Genomic DNA, 13,700 nt, shown 5'->3' with positions numbered 1-13,700 from the left:
ACTTTTCCAGCCTTTCTGATACATTCCTTGTTCTCTATTTTCTACTTTCCTTTCCTTGTTGCCCCAACAAGGAACTAAGCTGTTGAGGACACAGTATTTCTTAGGGGACAGAAGAAGGGGGAAGCAGAGTTTAAAAAGACTTATTTCTCTTTAGTGGTAAACTGGATAAGGTCATAAACACAGCTATTAATTTCTAGCAGTTTCACAATGGCAGAAGTTAAGAATTTGGAATATGATGAATCTAATAATATAAAAGTGCTATTAGTTCACTCTGAGGGCCACTGAGCATCGAGTAAGTGGTGAGTTAGTTAGGATGTACGGAATCGACTGAATTGCATGGTTTTGACTCAAGGGCAAGAGACTACTTAGGAGGTGAGAAATCCCCAGTCTAGGGTGATGCAGTGAAAATAGAAAGTAGGGGAGCACATCCACCAGATGTTTTTTTTAATACATATTTTTTAATTTTTAAATTTAAAAAAAATTTTAAAGGTTACTTTCCATTTACAGTTATTACAAAATACTGGCTATACTCCCCATGTTGTATAATACATCCTTAAGCCTCCACCAGATGTTTAAAGGAAGAAAAGTTTTGATGACAGATTGAATATAGAAGCTCCATAGTTGTCTTCCTAACAAGAATGTCTTCCTCAATATTTGATCTGCTACATTACCAAAGGACTGTAGAGAGTATACGGAATTTAAAGTAGGGAATAGAAATAAGTAAGTATATTTCCAGAGTGCAGCACAGTAAAATACATGCAAATGAAATCACAAGTATGCAAATAAGTGAACCTGGATGAAACGTCACGTCTTACATCAAATGGTTAACACACTTTCCAAAGGGCACGTCAGGTACACGCTGATGAATCAAATTCTGTTCTAGCATGAATAGCTTCAGATTTGGGGCACTTCAGTGAATAGGTTAAGTTTAGTCTGCTTTTAGTTTCTCTCCACAATCCCCTCTAAGTTCTTCTCCATGATATCAGGCCCTCAATGATTATTAAATCAATCTAATGAAATAAAAGCCTTTCCTCATCTAACTAATATTATGTGAATCATCCCTAACCTTCTGTCTCTCTGGAAGCTTTGTTCGTGATTCAGTGTGGTTGAAATTAGAATCCTCACAATTTAAAAAGAAAATAAATTTTTTTAACTCTGCTTCTACAAACTGAGAGTCTTACTTACAAACAAAAGCAATGGGGATTGGTGGATAGGATGCTGGCTCCGCATCAGCAGACCTGGGCTTAAGTCTGGTGCCGCCATCTGCCAGCCATATATAATCCAAATATTACCATGTCCCATGTGCTCAGGGCTGCAGAAAAGCCAAAACACTGCAAACAATTCCAATTTTCACTTAATGTCTTAAGAAAATGTTAAAAGTCTTAGTGTATTCTTAATGTAAATTTAAACGTTACCATCCTTTTCAGACATCTCTCTTGTGGCTGTGTGGGGAGTAGCAAAAAGCCTCTGCTCCGTCTCATTCACTTCCTCCCTCCCATGCATTCTCCCCTACATGGAGCTCACCCCTTCCACGACTAGCCCATCATCGCTATTCTAGAGAATCAGCCCATGACCTCCACTCTGCACACCAGCTGGGGTGAGGAGGGAGTCTCTTAATCTTTCCACACTGACAATCATTGAATTTATTTCTAATCTCTCCTGAGTCCTCATTTCAGTATCTATAAATTGGGGATTCTACCTGTCTGATCTACTCCACCGGATTGTTCTGAAGCCTCCATGTCACATTGGATGCAAAACTGTTTTTGAATGTGTTCCACTACTGTACAAGTTTAAGTGGAAAGTCATCATTATTTTTAGGCCTAGTGTTTTCTTTCACTTTCCACGCACTTCCTTTGTCAAGGGAAAAATGCTCTCGCATTACAGGATGTTTGTGGGGTGAGAAGAATACTCTTCCTGACCTCTGTGTCTCCCTTAAGCAACACCCCTCCCTTTCCTTCCCTACAGAGCAAAGCTTTGGGGAAGCATTGTCCACATTCATTACCTCTCCTTCTTCACCATCATTTAATGCTCCCCCTTCCCCACCTACTCCACTAAACCTACTGCTTCTGATAAGGACATCAACGGCGGACAAATCGACCAAACACTGGTGGGCCCAACCCCTTCCTCCCTTTGATTCCATTTCTCCTGACTCTGTGTTTACCTCTCCATCATACTCGCCTCCCAGCCTCCTCTACCCTAAGGTCCTTTCAATGTCTGCCTGATCCTGGGGTATTCCTAATGATTGCAACACTTACCAGTTCATGCTGAGCACCTACTATGCATCAGACACCTGACATTTCCCATCTCATCTTCCCATCAGTCCTAAGAGGCAGCCTTTGTTATCCCCATTTTACAGATGAGGAAAGAGAGACTCCAGAAGGATAAGTGGGGCCAAGATCACATAGCCCTCGAAGCTGGAATTCAAACTCTGGTCCTTGCTCTCCAAAGCCAGGTTGCCTCCTTCTTCTCTTCAGACTTTCTGATTTTAAATCTTGGCTTTGCCATTTACTTGCTGATCTCAAATCACCCCTATTTTAAGCTCTCTAACATCCATTTCCTCATCAGTGAAATGAGGAAAACAGCATAGAACTTTCAGAGCTGTGGTGAGGATTTGATTATATAATGCTTGTAAACAACTCAGCAGAGTGGCTAGCACTTAGTAAGCCTCAATAAATGTTACTATTGCTTTTTATTATTATGTTCAGTACCATTGCCTGTCTCGTCTGTCTATATACCTGCTCCCTGGGCAGGCTCATCTATACATTCTGCTTCCAGTAGCATCTACATGTGAAAAAGCCCCTCTCTCTACAGCCAGTCTAGACTTCTCTGCCAAATGCTAGACCATACTTCCAGTCATTGGCTGGATTTCCTCCATTCGATAACCCATGAACACCTCACATGTGACAAACTCACAGCACAACTCATCATCATCCTCCCCCATACTTACTTCTTCTCTGAATCCCCTAGGTTGGAGACTGACAATGCTACACGAGTCATAAACTTGGGCTTTGTCCTTGACTCCCCTATCTGCCTCTGTCGGCTCATTACACCAGTCACCTAATCCTTCCTCCTATCATCTCTCTGTTTCATCCAGTCTCTCCTGGATGTTTTTAATGTTACTGTTAATTCTGTCTTTATTCAAAAGTTTTATATCTTGTTTATCATGGATTTTTGGCACTAATTTTGATTTTTTAAAATACTCCATTAAAATATTATTTATCTTGATTATTGAAGGTTTTGGTGCCCCTTAAATTCTGGATCCAAGGTAAGTGCCTAACTTGCCTTACTCTGCTACCAAGTCTTCTCCCAACGCAACTTCCTATATGGTCCTGCCAGAATGATATTGCTAAAACATAGGTCTACTCATGGCACACTCTTGCTTAAATGCCTTCAGTGGCTCCCCAAGCCTTCCAATTCCACACTACCTCCATCCTTCCCCCTTGAACCCTATGATTTAGCAACAGGAATCCATTTCCTTTCCCTACTTTCACATTTCTGTGCCTTTTTGGCAATGCTTTAGTTAACCTAGGATGGTTAGGAACTTGTTATACTTGCAAATAGCTGGATGTTTATGTGTTCACTGATAAAACTTAAATTTCAACTATATTTTATTAAAATCCTTCTAAAATTTATTATATGTCTCTGCAGTCTTCCATATAATATATTCATAATTTAAAATATTCTCAATGGCTCAGCCTCATCATTCTAAGCACCAGTTATGGTACGGTGCTATAATCCAGTGATGCCAGCCTCAGGAGTCATTGAAATTTATGTCATCTTGCCCCTAAACTCAATGCTCATATATCATTCATTCTTTTCCTTATTTTGTTGCAATTTTCAACTTGGAGTGTCTTCTTGCTCCTCCTGATCTTTGCTCTCTGCTCCTACTGGTTCTGCTTCTTATGATTCATTCCTAATTACTTGGCATCATTCCATTTCCCTTGTCCACGTCACTCCCACCTTAACCTTGTTCTCTGCCATTGTCTCCACTAATTCTGCTTTCCCAGTACTTCTTGGAATTGGCACTCACGGAGCTTGATAATTATAACCTTTGCCAGCCTAAGACTGTACCCTTCTCTTCTGCTCTGCTAACTGACTCATCCATTTTATTATTCAATCTTTTTATCTTTATCTCTTCTTATGTCTTTTTACTCCTGAGTTTGCCATTGTTCTGGCTGGTTGAGAGGTGCTGAATATTTATATAATTGTGGCTATGTAATCCATGGGTTAACTCTCAAGCTATTTCTACTGTGGCATTTCTCCACAGAGGGGATCGTGGGCAGAGGTTAAGAAAGAATTCTAACCTCAAGCTTCTGAAGGATTGACATCCTCTGTCCCTCTATTCTGTGCTCTTCAGAGAACTCCAATCCTACATTTTTTAGGTGGGGCAGGATAAAGAGACATGGAAAACTAACATGTGCAACCAAAGTGTGTGATTACTGAAGGGAATATTGAGTCAATGGATCTTACCCACGTTTGAATAAATTCACTCTAAGTTCTTCTGGTTCCTTGTTAAAATAGGAGAAGGCAGGGGATTACTCAGAATGCCAATTGCCCCCTATTTTGGGGTGCATTAAAGGGCTCCAGTAGGTGACAAGGTAATTTTTATTACTAAGAGTTTACTTGTAATAATGAAATTATAAAATACAGAAAACAGCCATACTAATGAACAAAGTGTAGAAACACTAAGAATCTGGAAAGCTCCTGAACAATCTGTACTGAGACAGAAACTAGTCAGAACAAGATTTTTAAATAGATCCTTTCCTAATGACTGAGATTTTGAAGAAACATAGGCATGGAGTAGAACCTGAAAGTTTTTTTAAAATATAAATTTATTTATTTTATTTATTTATTTTTGGCTGCATTGGGTCTTCATTGCTGTGCACCGGCTTTCTCTAGTTGCGGCGAGCGGGGGCTACTCTTCATTGTGGTGTGCGGGCTTCTTATCACGGTGGCTTCTCTTGTTGCAGAGCATGGGCTCTAGGGCCGCAGGTTTCACTAGGTGTAGCACGCGGGCTCAGTAGTTGTGGCTCGCAGGCTATAGAGCATGGGCTCAATAGTTGTGACGTATGGGCTTAGCTGTTCTACGGCATGTGGGATCTTCCCAGCCAGGGCTCGAACCCGTGTCCCCTGCATTGGCAGGCGGATTCTTAACCACTGCACCACCAGGGAAGCCCCAAACCTGAAAGGTTTTGATTGCTCATTTTTCTGGTCATTATCCTCTTAAAAAAATACATAAATAAAGCCCGGGCCAGCAAAGAAGGTATAGTACTTCTTGGATACTGAACACAAATAAGTCTTTTTTGTTTGTTTACACAGTATTCCCCACCCCTACTCTCTATGTCCTTGAAAAGAAATGTGACATAATGGAAATAACAAGGGCTTAGGAGCCAGAAAGATCCAGTGTGACCTTAGCCCCACCATTTATTTTCTGGGTGGCCTTAGGCATGTCACCTTAACACAGCAAGCCCAACAAAGGGTTCCTAAAGTGCACATCAAAGGAAGCCTTTGAGGACTGAAGAAGAGAAAGTGCACAGGACCTTTAGTTCAGTGCCTGGCACATGGTGGGAACTCAGAGAACATAGGTTCCCCTCACATATTCCTCCTCTTCACTTTCATATCATCTATGCCAGGGGCCAGAACCTGGTGTCAAGGTCTTTACCTCCATCCTGTACCAACACTTGTTCTCAAGAACAGAACTAAGGAAACACTTCTTCACAACGTGAAAATAATGGCCCAGTGAAAGAAGCAAATTCTAAGAGCTCAATTTTATGGGATGTCTATTAGGCCCAGATTCTTGGGGTGGCTTCTTTTGAAAACTTCATTGTTAACAGGTTCTTTCCCTTGCTGTTAGTTTCAGAAGAAAGTAGAACTGTGATGATTTGGGGGAGCAGTGAGGCATTTAGTTAGGATAGACTGCAGGGTACCCATGGGGACATAAAGAGATGTCAGATTGAGATGCAGATGGAGGTCATTCTGAGGAGGACTTGAAACACTAAGCAGAGAAATTTGTTATAATTCGGTAGATGAGGATAAGGCCCTCACATGTGTAAGAGAGAGAGAGGGTGAGTTTGGAGCTGTACTGCAGGGCAGTTTCTTTCACTGTGATGTGTATATAATGGGGAGCTTTTGCGAACCCTGGCCTAAATGCTTCTGAAAGCTAGAAGCAGGAACAAACCAATAGGACTTGGTGGCTGCCCGGATGCAGAGGAACAAATACATCAAGGGCAGTTTACACATAAAAACAAAAAACACCTGGGGCTTTGAAACCTTCTAGTGCTCCTGGTCACCCTCTTCAACCAAGCAATGGACTCAGCATTGTGAAGAGCTCAGCTCTCTCCTTCTTGGCACGAAGTCTGAGATCCAGCGTGTCTGGGAGGGTGCACATTGCCCAGGGGCAGTCGTGGCATTCATTAATCTACTCTTGGGTTGGGATCTAGATCCAGAGACTTCCCTCCTCTTATAATTGTTTGAGGGAAAAACTGGAAGAAAGGAGCAGGAGGAGTCCATGGCAAACATGCAGTTAAACCCTCTTTGAAGAAACCACATAGCAAGGCTCTGTGCTCTGAACATGCCCTGCACTGCTCTTCTTCAAAGGCAGGCCAGCCAGGCGATGAATACGGGTCTAAGCCCTTTCCCATGGTTGGGATGGAGGAGGTCTCAGCGCCCCGTGTGGTGGCTTCCTCAGCAAGGGCTCATTCATCAGTGCTGTTGTCTTACGTGACTGGCCCACTTCTGTAAGGCAGCCCCATAAGCTTTTTTTTTTTTTTAAATTATTTAATTATTTATGGCTGTGTTGGGTCTTCGTTTCTGTGCCAGGGCTTTCTCTAGTTTCGGCGAGCGGGGGCCACTCTTCATCGCGGTGCGCGGGCCTCTCACCATCGCGGCCTCTCTTGTTGCAGAGCATGGGCTCCAGACGCGCAGGCTCAGTAGTTGTGGCTCACGGGCCCAGCCACTCCGCGGCATGTGGGATCCTCCCAGACCAGGGCTCGAACCCGTGTCCCCTGCATTGGCAGGCAGATTCTCAACCACTGTGCCACCAAGGAAGCCCCCCCATAAGATTTTTATTATCATTCTTTGAACCTCTTCCAATACTTTGATGTCCTTGAAGTTAAAAAGCTAAAAACTGCACACAGTACAGCATGCCACACAAAATACCTTTAAAAATTTCTAGTTCGGAGGCAAGTGGGCAAAGCCAAATCTCTCCATTTGATTCTGATTGTGTTCCTCTCTTAGGATTTGTCTTGGGCATGTTACTATACAAATAACTACTATCATCATCATCATCTCCTCAGTTTTAAGAATTACAATAGCTGTAAAGTTAACTTACCATTTTTTGAGACAAGAAGTGTTGTTATCTAAAATAAATTGTTAAAAGAAATCAGATTATCAAAAAGTACAATCATAGCTAATAATACTAAACCAACTGCTCAACAGGTTGTGTTTTTTTTTTCAGTTTTTTTTTTGAGCCACAGTCCTTTTTGAGCATCCACTGATTCTACAGGGCATACGTGACAAGCAGACCACGTGGTCCTTCACCTGGACTGCTACGACTGCCCTCTACATACTGTGCTACTCAGTGGTTGTGGGCAGCTGGAAAATTGGACAGGGTGGCTGAGTCTTTGAAAGGTGCATGGGCCAACCTTTTTAATTTAGTAAGTCAATGCGATTTAGGTCCCCTCTGAGTACAGCTAGCTCTATAATGGGGTAAAAGCTCTGGAATTTCTTTCCTCAGCTCTGCCACTAATTTGGGGGTAGCTACAAATATTAGTGAGATAAACCAAAGTCAGATCTTACAAATTGGGACATAAAGAATGTGCTGGAGAGTGTCACAGACAGTCCCTTGGGGGCAGCGTTCATATCTACAGTAGTCCTGAATTTAATTTTTAAAATGACTTTCTTAAAAATATGTCAAAAGGATACCCAAACAACAAGGATGCATTACTGATTGAAATACGCAATGCATTTAGAGGTAAATTTATATATATACACTCACACACATATGTATGTTTTCATAATCGCATTCACATCTGCCCTGCTCTCACTGATGGTCAAACATTTCAGGGGAGAACATCTGGCAGCCTCCCCCTAGTCATCTTTTTCTCCACAAAACTCTTCCCACACCTTTGTTCCAGCTACAACTAATTTTTCATTTACCAAAGAGATCATGCTCTCTTTCCATCCCAAACTTGGCTAAAATTGCTTCCACTACCTGGAATGCCTGTCCTGCCCTGACTCCTTCTTAACCTAGCTAACTCTCCCCATCTGTTAAGGGCTCAAGTGACCTCTTCCAGGAAGCCTTCTCCCTCCCCAACCTCTCTCTCTCTCTCTCTCTCTCTCTCTCTCTCTCTCTCTCACACACACACACACACACACACACACACAAAATCTACATACTTGACTAGTACCTCATGCTTACTTCTCCCATAGCATTTAATACCCATTATTGAATGATCTGGTTACTTATCTGTCCCCCACCACCACTGTAAATGACCAGGACCCTATAGGCCTTCCCAGGACGGACCTCACCCCCCTCCCCCTCACCACCCTGTCCTCTGCCTGCCTCTTGTCTATAGAAAAACTTTAGCCTCCTTGGCCTTCCCAAAGTTCCAAAGAATAAATTTAATCAGAGAAGTGAGAAAATGCAGAAACAACGGAAAACAGTCAAGTAAGACAAAATAATAATAGTTTAGCCATTAAACAAAGTCAAGGACTTTTAGTTCCTCCTCAAGGGCTACAGACAATATTCTGAGCCATGTCCTTTGAACTGTTTTGCAGATATTGAAACCCCAACCAGGTGGAAGAACTTAACTATATGCTGACCACAGGCACATAGACCCCAGACTGGTTGGGACCAGAAGGTTGATGATGTTGACTCCCGGTTACCTCATCACCAACCAATCAGAAGAATGTCCACAAGCTGATCAAGCACCCCACAACCCTCTCCTTCACCCTGTCTTTAAAAACCTTTCTCTGAAAGCCATCAGGGAGTTCGGATCTTTTGAGCACTAGCTGCCTAGACTCCTTGCTTGGCACCAGCAATAAGTGCTGCACTTGCCTTCACCACAACCCGGTGTCACTACATTGGCTTTACTGCACACGGTCAAGCAGACCCAAGTTTGGTTTGGTAACATCACCCACACCTTAGAGCATCAGCTCAACCAGGACAGAGTGGGTGTCTTTTTCACTGTGTGTTCCCATTCTTCACACAGTGCCTGGAAAATAGGTAAATAAACACTGAGTGAATGAGTGAATGAATGGAATGAATGAGTGAATGAATTCTTACTCTGACCATTTGGTGAATAGTTACTTCATACGCTACCTCCAATCCCACTCTCACCCTGAAGTCTGGAATTGAACTGAAGGCTGGTGGGTGGAGAATTTGGTCTCCATGTTCCCTAGACAACATGAAGCTGTTTGACTTAATCATCCATCCACAGTCCACCTGGATGAGAAAAAACACCTTGCTGGGTAGTTTTTCTTTTCCTGGAGGTTTTCATCACAGTTTGTGGCACATTTTATCAAGTCTAGACACATTTTTTGTCTCCATGTGCTGTGGAGTCTCAGTCCCTGTAACACAAACCTCTTTAATCTTTCTGGTGGAATTTGATAGGGGTCATATAAAATCCTTCTCCTCATCTTCTAATAGCAATTTATGGACACTTACTATGAGCAATATACATTGCAAAAGACTAGAAAACTCACCCTCTGGTTATGATTCAGCACTGTAACGTGATAGCTGGGAAACTAGACTGATAGTTTAATCAGCGGTATGTGATCCTTATTTGTGGTTGGCTGCCTCATCAATTTTCATTTGGGAATTGAAATGGACTCTGAGGCAGATATGGCATTAATTACGGGGGAAATTGGTTACTATATGCCTTGAGGTAAAACCCTTCTGATGGGAATCTGAGATTGAAAGAAAGCCAAATTATAAAAGGATGATTTACTGGAAAAGGCAAATGTATGCATTACCGTCACTGCTTAGCAAAGAAAAAGGAACTGATAAACCAGAAAGACTGTGGATTGGCTGAAAAGTGAAAAAAATCCCTGGGTCTAACTCACTTAAAAAAGATTTATTCTTATGCTGAATGCATTATATTTCCCCAGATACATACGACATTTTCCAAGAGTGCACTTCAATTAAAAGGCAAGCAAGCATTAATAACAGTTGGCAGGGTCCCTATTTTCTTCTAGATTGAAATATATTTTACTTAGAACTGAATAGGGACCATCTAGGGACACCAAAGTTAAAATTCATTTTACCACTTATGGTATCTGCTGTGTATCAATCTTCTTATAATATCACATGGGTTTTTTTCCCTGAAGATTTCAAACACCTTCTTAGATAATATCTTCTTTCTCCTATCGCCAAATATTGATGAAGTAACATATAGAGGCAAAATCATAGTTGAATGACTATCCCCAATTTAATATGAGAAAACTAAGATATGGGGACCTTAAGTTAGTGCAGCTTTCAAAGCAATATATTCTTTTTCACTAGGTATATAACAGAGTGAGTTATTAAAAATCTTTTTGAGAATTAATACCTCTTCCTTCATTGTACCCAGGAAAAGGAGAGCAGCACTGTATTTTTAAAAGCTGGGACATGTTCACTCATACCCAGGGTTGAGAAGAAGTGAGAGGCCTCTGTGTCGCAGGCAAAGAGCAACACAATAGAGTGGTTAGGGACAGGGACTGAAGTCAGGCCATCCACACCCAAATCCTGCTTCTGCTACTTACCAGCTGGGTGACTTGAGCCCTGGCCTATATGCCTCTGTTTCCTTATCTGTGTGACTGCTATAGCACAAAAGAGTTCCTTATTATCCTAAGAATTAAGTTGGGTACCTTCTTTAAAGGGAGGAGTTGCAGGAACAATTTGAATTGGACAACGCAGAAGTTTCTGGACCCCAGAGAAGGGTAAGAGTTCTGAGACCAAGTGCAGGTTTCCATTGGAGAGGGGAGACCAGGTAGTGCCCACATGGGAGACTGAAGTACACCGAACCTGGGACTCTGCCCCTTGGTCAGGAGACCAGGGATCAAGAATTCTGTGGGCAAGTCTGTGGACATGGCAGGTATCTCTAAGTCAGCCTGGAGCTGAGGGCTCACCAACACATTTGTAGCTAAAGGTATTTTTACCGTGTGTTCCCTTTCTTCATACAGTGCCTGGAAAATAGGCTAAAAAGTATTGAGTTAAATGGGCTGCTCCTCTAACTAGGGTGCTTGAAGACAGAACTGAAGTTTTTTTTTTAAGAATGTAGCATAGCAAGAAAAGGAGACAGAAATAGGGAGGAGAGAGTGGATCAGAGGCATGAAGGGCAGATTGAAAAAACGTCTACGTTCAAAAGAAGCAAAAAAGAATTTGAAATAGGCAATAGGTGAAGAAATAATAGATGAGAACTTTCTAGAATTATTGAAAGATATAGATTCTTAAATTCAGGAAATATTACTCATCCTATACAGGACAGAAGAAAAGAAATCTACACCTTGACTTATCAGAGTTAACTGCAGATTATCAAAGACAAAGGGAAACATTTTTTAAGTAGCCAAAGAGAAGACAAATCATCTACATACGAGCAACAATTAATCTGACAGCTGACTTCTCAACAGAAAGAATGGAAACCAGAAGACAAAACAATAATACCATCAAAGTACCAAGAAAAAAAATCTGTCAGACAAATATGGTACAAAAAATGGTACAAAAAATATGGTACAAACAAATATGGTACAAATATGGTACAAAACAGTTCCTAGCTAAGTGAACTTTTTTTTTAAATCAAAATAAATAATTTCCAGGCCCTCCAAAAAATTGAGAGAGAGAGAGAGAGAACTTACTACTACCAAGCCCTCAATAAAGGAGGGTTATACTGAAGATTATACTTAGGAAGAAGGAACATGTTCCTAGATGAAAGGTCTGCTATGCAAAAGAAATGTTGGCAAAATACCAGTAACCGTATGAATGAATCTAAACAATCATTAATTATGTAAAATGATAAGGAAATGACTAACAAAGGATTAAAAATTTAAATTAAATATTGGACAGCAACAACTTTTAAGTAGAGAAACACCAGCTTGACTATCTCTGATGATTCCCTATTTTATTTCACTGGGCTTGCACTATACATATAGTGTAACTTGGCAACTACTAACTTCTTTATGATACGTCATTTTCCTCTCTAAGAATATTGCATACCTTTTCAGTTGTTCAAGTCACCATTTTTGTGTCCCTCAAGTGTCTTATAAAGTTTTCTTTGTATAGAAATTATACATTTCTTCTTGAGTTCATTCTTGGAAATTTATCTTGTTATTGCTTTATAAATGAGATCTTCCATTATTATCTAATTGGTTTTTGTCTGTATATATCAAAGTTAATTATTTATGTATAATAATTTTGTAGTAGTCATCTTCCTGAATTATCTTATTGTTTATAGTAACTTTTCCACTGATCATTGGTTTCACAAGTTTAAAAATCACATTGTATGCAAAGATTTTACTTCCTCTTTTTCCATGTGTATTTCCCTTGTCTATTTGCATTACCTAAGTACATCAGTCTAAACAGTGTTAAATAATAGTGGTGTTTGTGGTCATTCTCTTGTTTCTAACTTTAATGGAAATGTTATTTCTGGTGTTTGTCCACTAAGTGTGATGCTGTTTTGTGGACTGAGAAAGGAATTTTTTACCATGTTAAAGAAGAATCTATATATTCCTATTTAATTAATTTTAATAGATGTCAAACTTTATCAAATGCCTTTTTAGTACCCATAAAAATTATCAGAGCATTTTTCCAATGTACAACTATTAATATGATGAAATACATTATGATGTATTTCTATAACAAATCAACTATATATCACCCAAATACACTCACATGGTCATGGCATATTATCTTCTAAGGTGCTACTGGATTCCGTTTAATTTTCATTTTATTTAGGATAATTGTCTCACTATTAAAATGAAAATTTGTGACTTTGTTTTTGTGCAATCTTTTTCAGTATTTGGTGACAACGTTCTATTTGCTTCATAAAAAAAATCCTTTGGAGAATTTCTTTATTTTTCTATGTCCTACAAAGTTGAAATTGCATAGGAATTATCTTCAACGCCAGATAACATCCTTTTCTATGAAAGAAGAACTTTCCTATCCCTTGCTTCTTTTTTCTGCCCCCAACTTCAATTCTGGAGGAGACTAAATGGGATAGAATGAAGCGGGTGTGTGAAGATTAAGCACAAAGTGGAAAATATAGAAGTTGATATGCTCTCCTCTCCTCTCCTTAGCTTCCCATCCCAAAGCAGCAGTATTAAGTTGGGGGAGAGGAAAATCTCAAACTTCAAATGAAGTTCAGAGTTTTTATTATTAAACTGGGCTGCACCTTTAAATTGCTGAACTGAGATTATTCTTATGACTTGAAGTGACTGAGGACTTTTGATAATCTAAGAGTTACTAGAAAAATCTATTAGACTTAAGCAAGCACAATGAGTTGGTCTGAAGGGCCACAGGAGGAAACAAAGTTATTTTATGACTGCACCCTGTTAAGTCCATCTTTTGCTATGTGGCAGTTACACCTGCCTAGGACACTATAAAGAAGAATGAATAAAAGCAGCCCAGGCTGTTTAAAGAGTACAAAAATGAAAAAAAAAAAATCTTGACTTCCTCCCAGTGGCTATCCAACACAGAGCTCTTTCCTCCACCTCCATTTAAAATT

The 13,700-nt window shown here is 40.4% G+C and overlaps 1 protein-coding gene across 1 annotated transcript in view; it reads right to left on the bottom strand.

Annotated features, from left to right (window-relative positions):
• Positions 1-13,700, bottom strand: part of LOC132352746 (coiled-coil domain-containing protein 86-like) — a 95,324-nt gene that overhangs the window by 35,456 nt on the left and 46,168 nt on the right. The window contains exon 5 of the mRNA XM_059903428.1: positions 7,331-7,358. Within this exon, the coding sequence (XP_059759411.1) occupies positions 7,331-7,358 (28 nt within the window). The remainder of the gene's footprint in view (positions 1-7,330; positions 7,359-13,700) is intronic.

This window comes from Balaenoptera ricei, chromosome 18 (genome assembly GCF_028023285.1).
Source record: "Balaenoptera ricei isolate mBalRic1 chromosome 18, mBalRic1.hap2, whole genome shotgun sequence".
Classification (NCBI taxonomy): Eukaryota; Metazoa; Chordata; class Mammalia; order Artiodactyla; family Balaenopteridae; genus Balaenoptera; species Balaenoptera ricei.
Note: the sequence above shows the minus strand (reverse complement) of the source record. Positions and strands in the feature narration are given on the sequence as shown.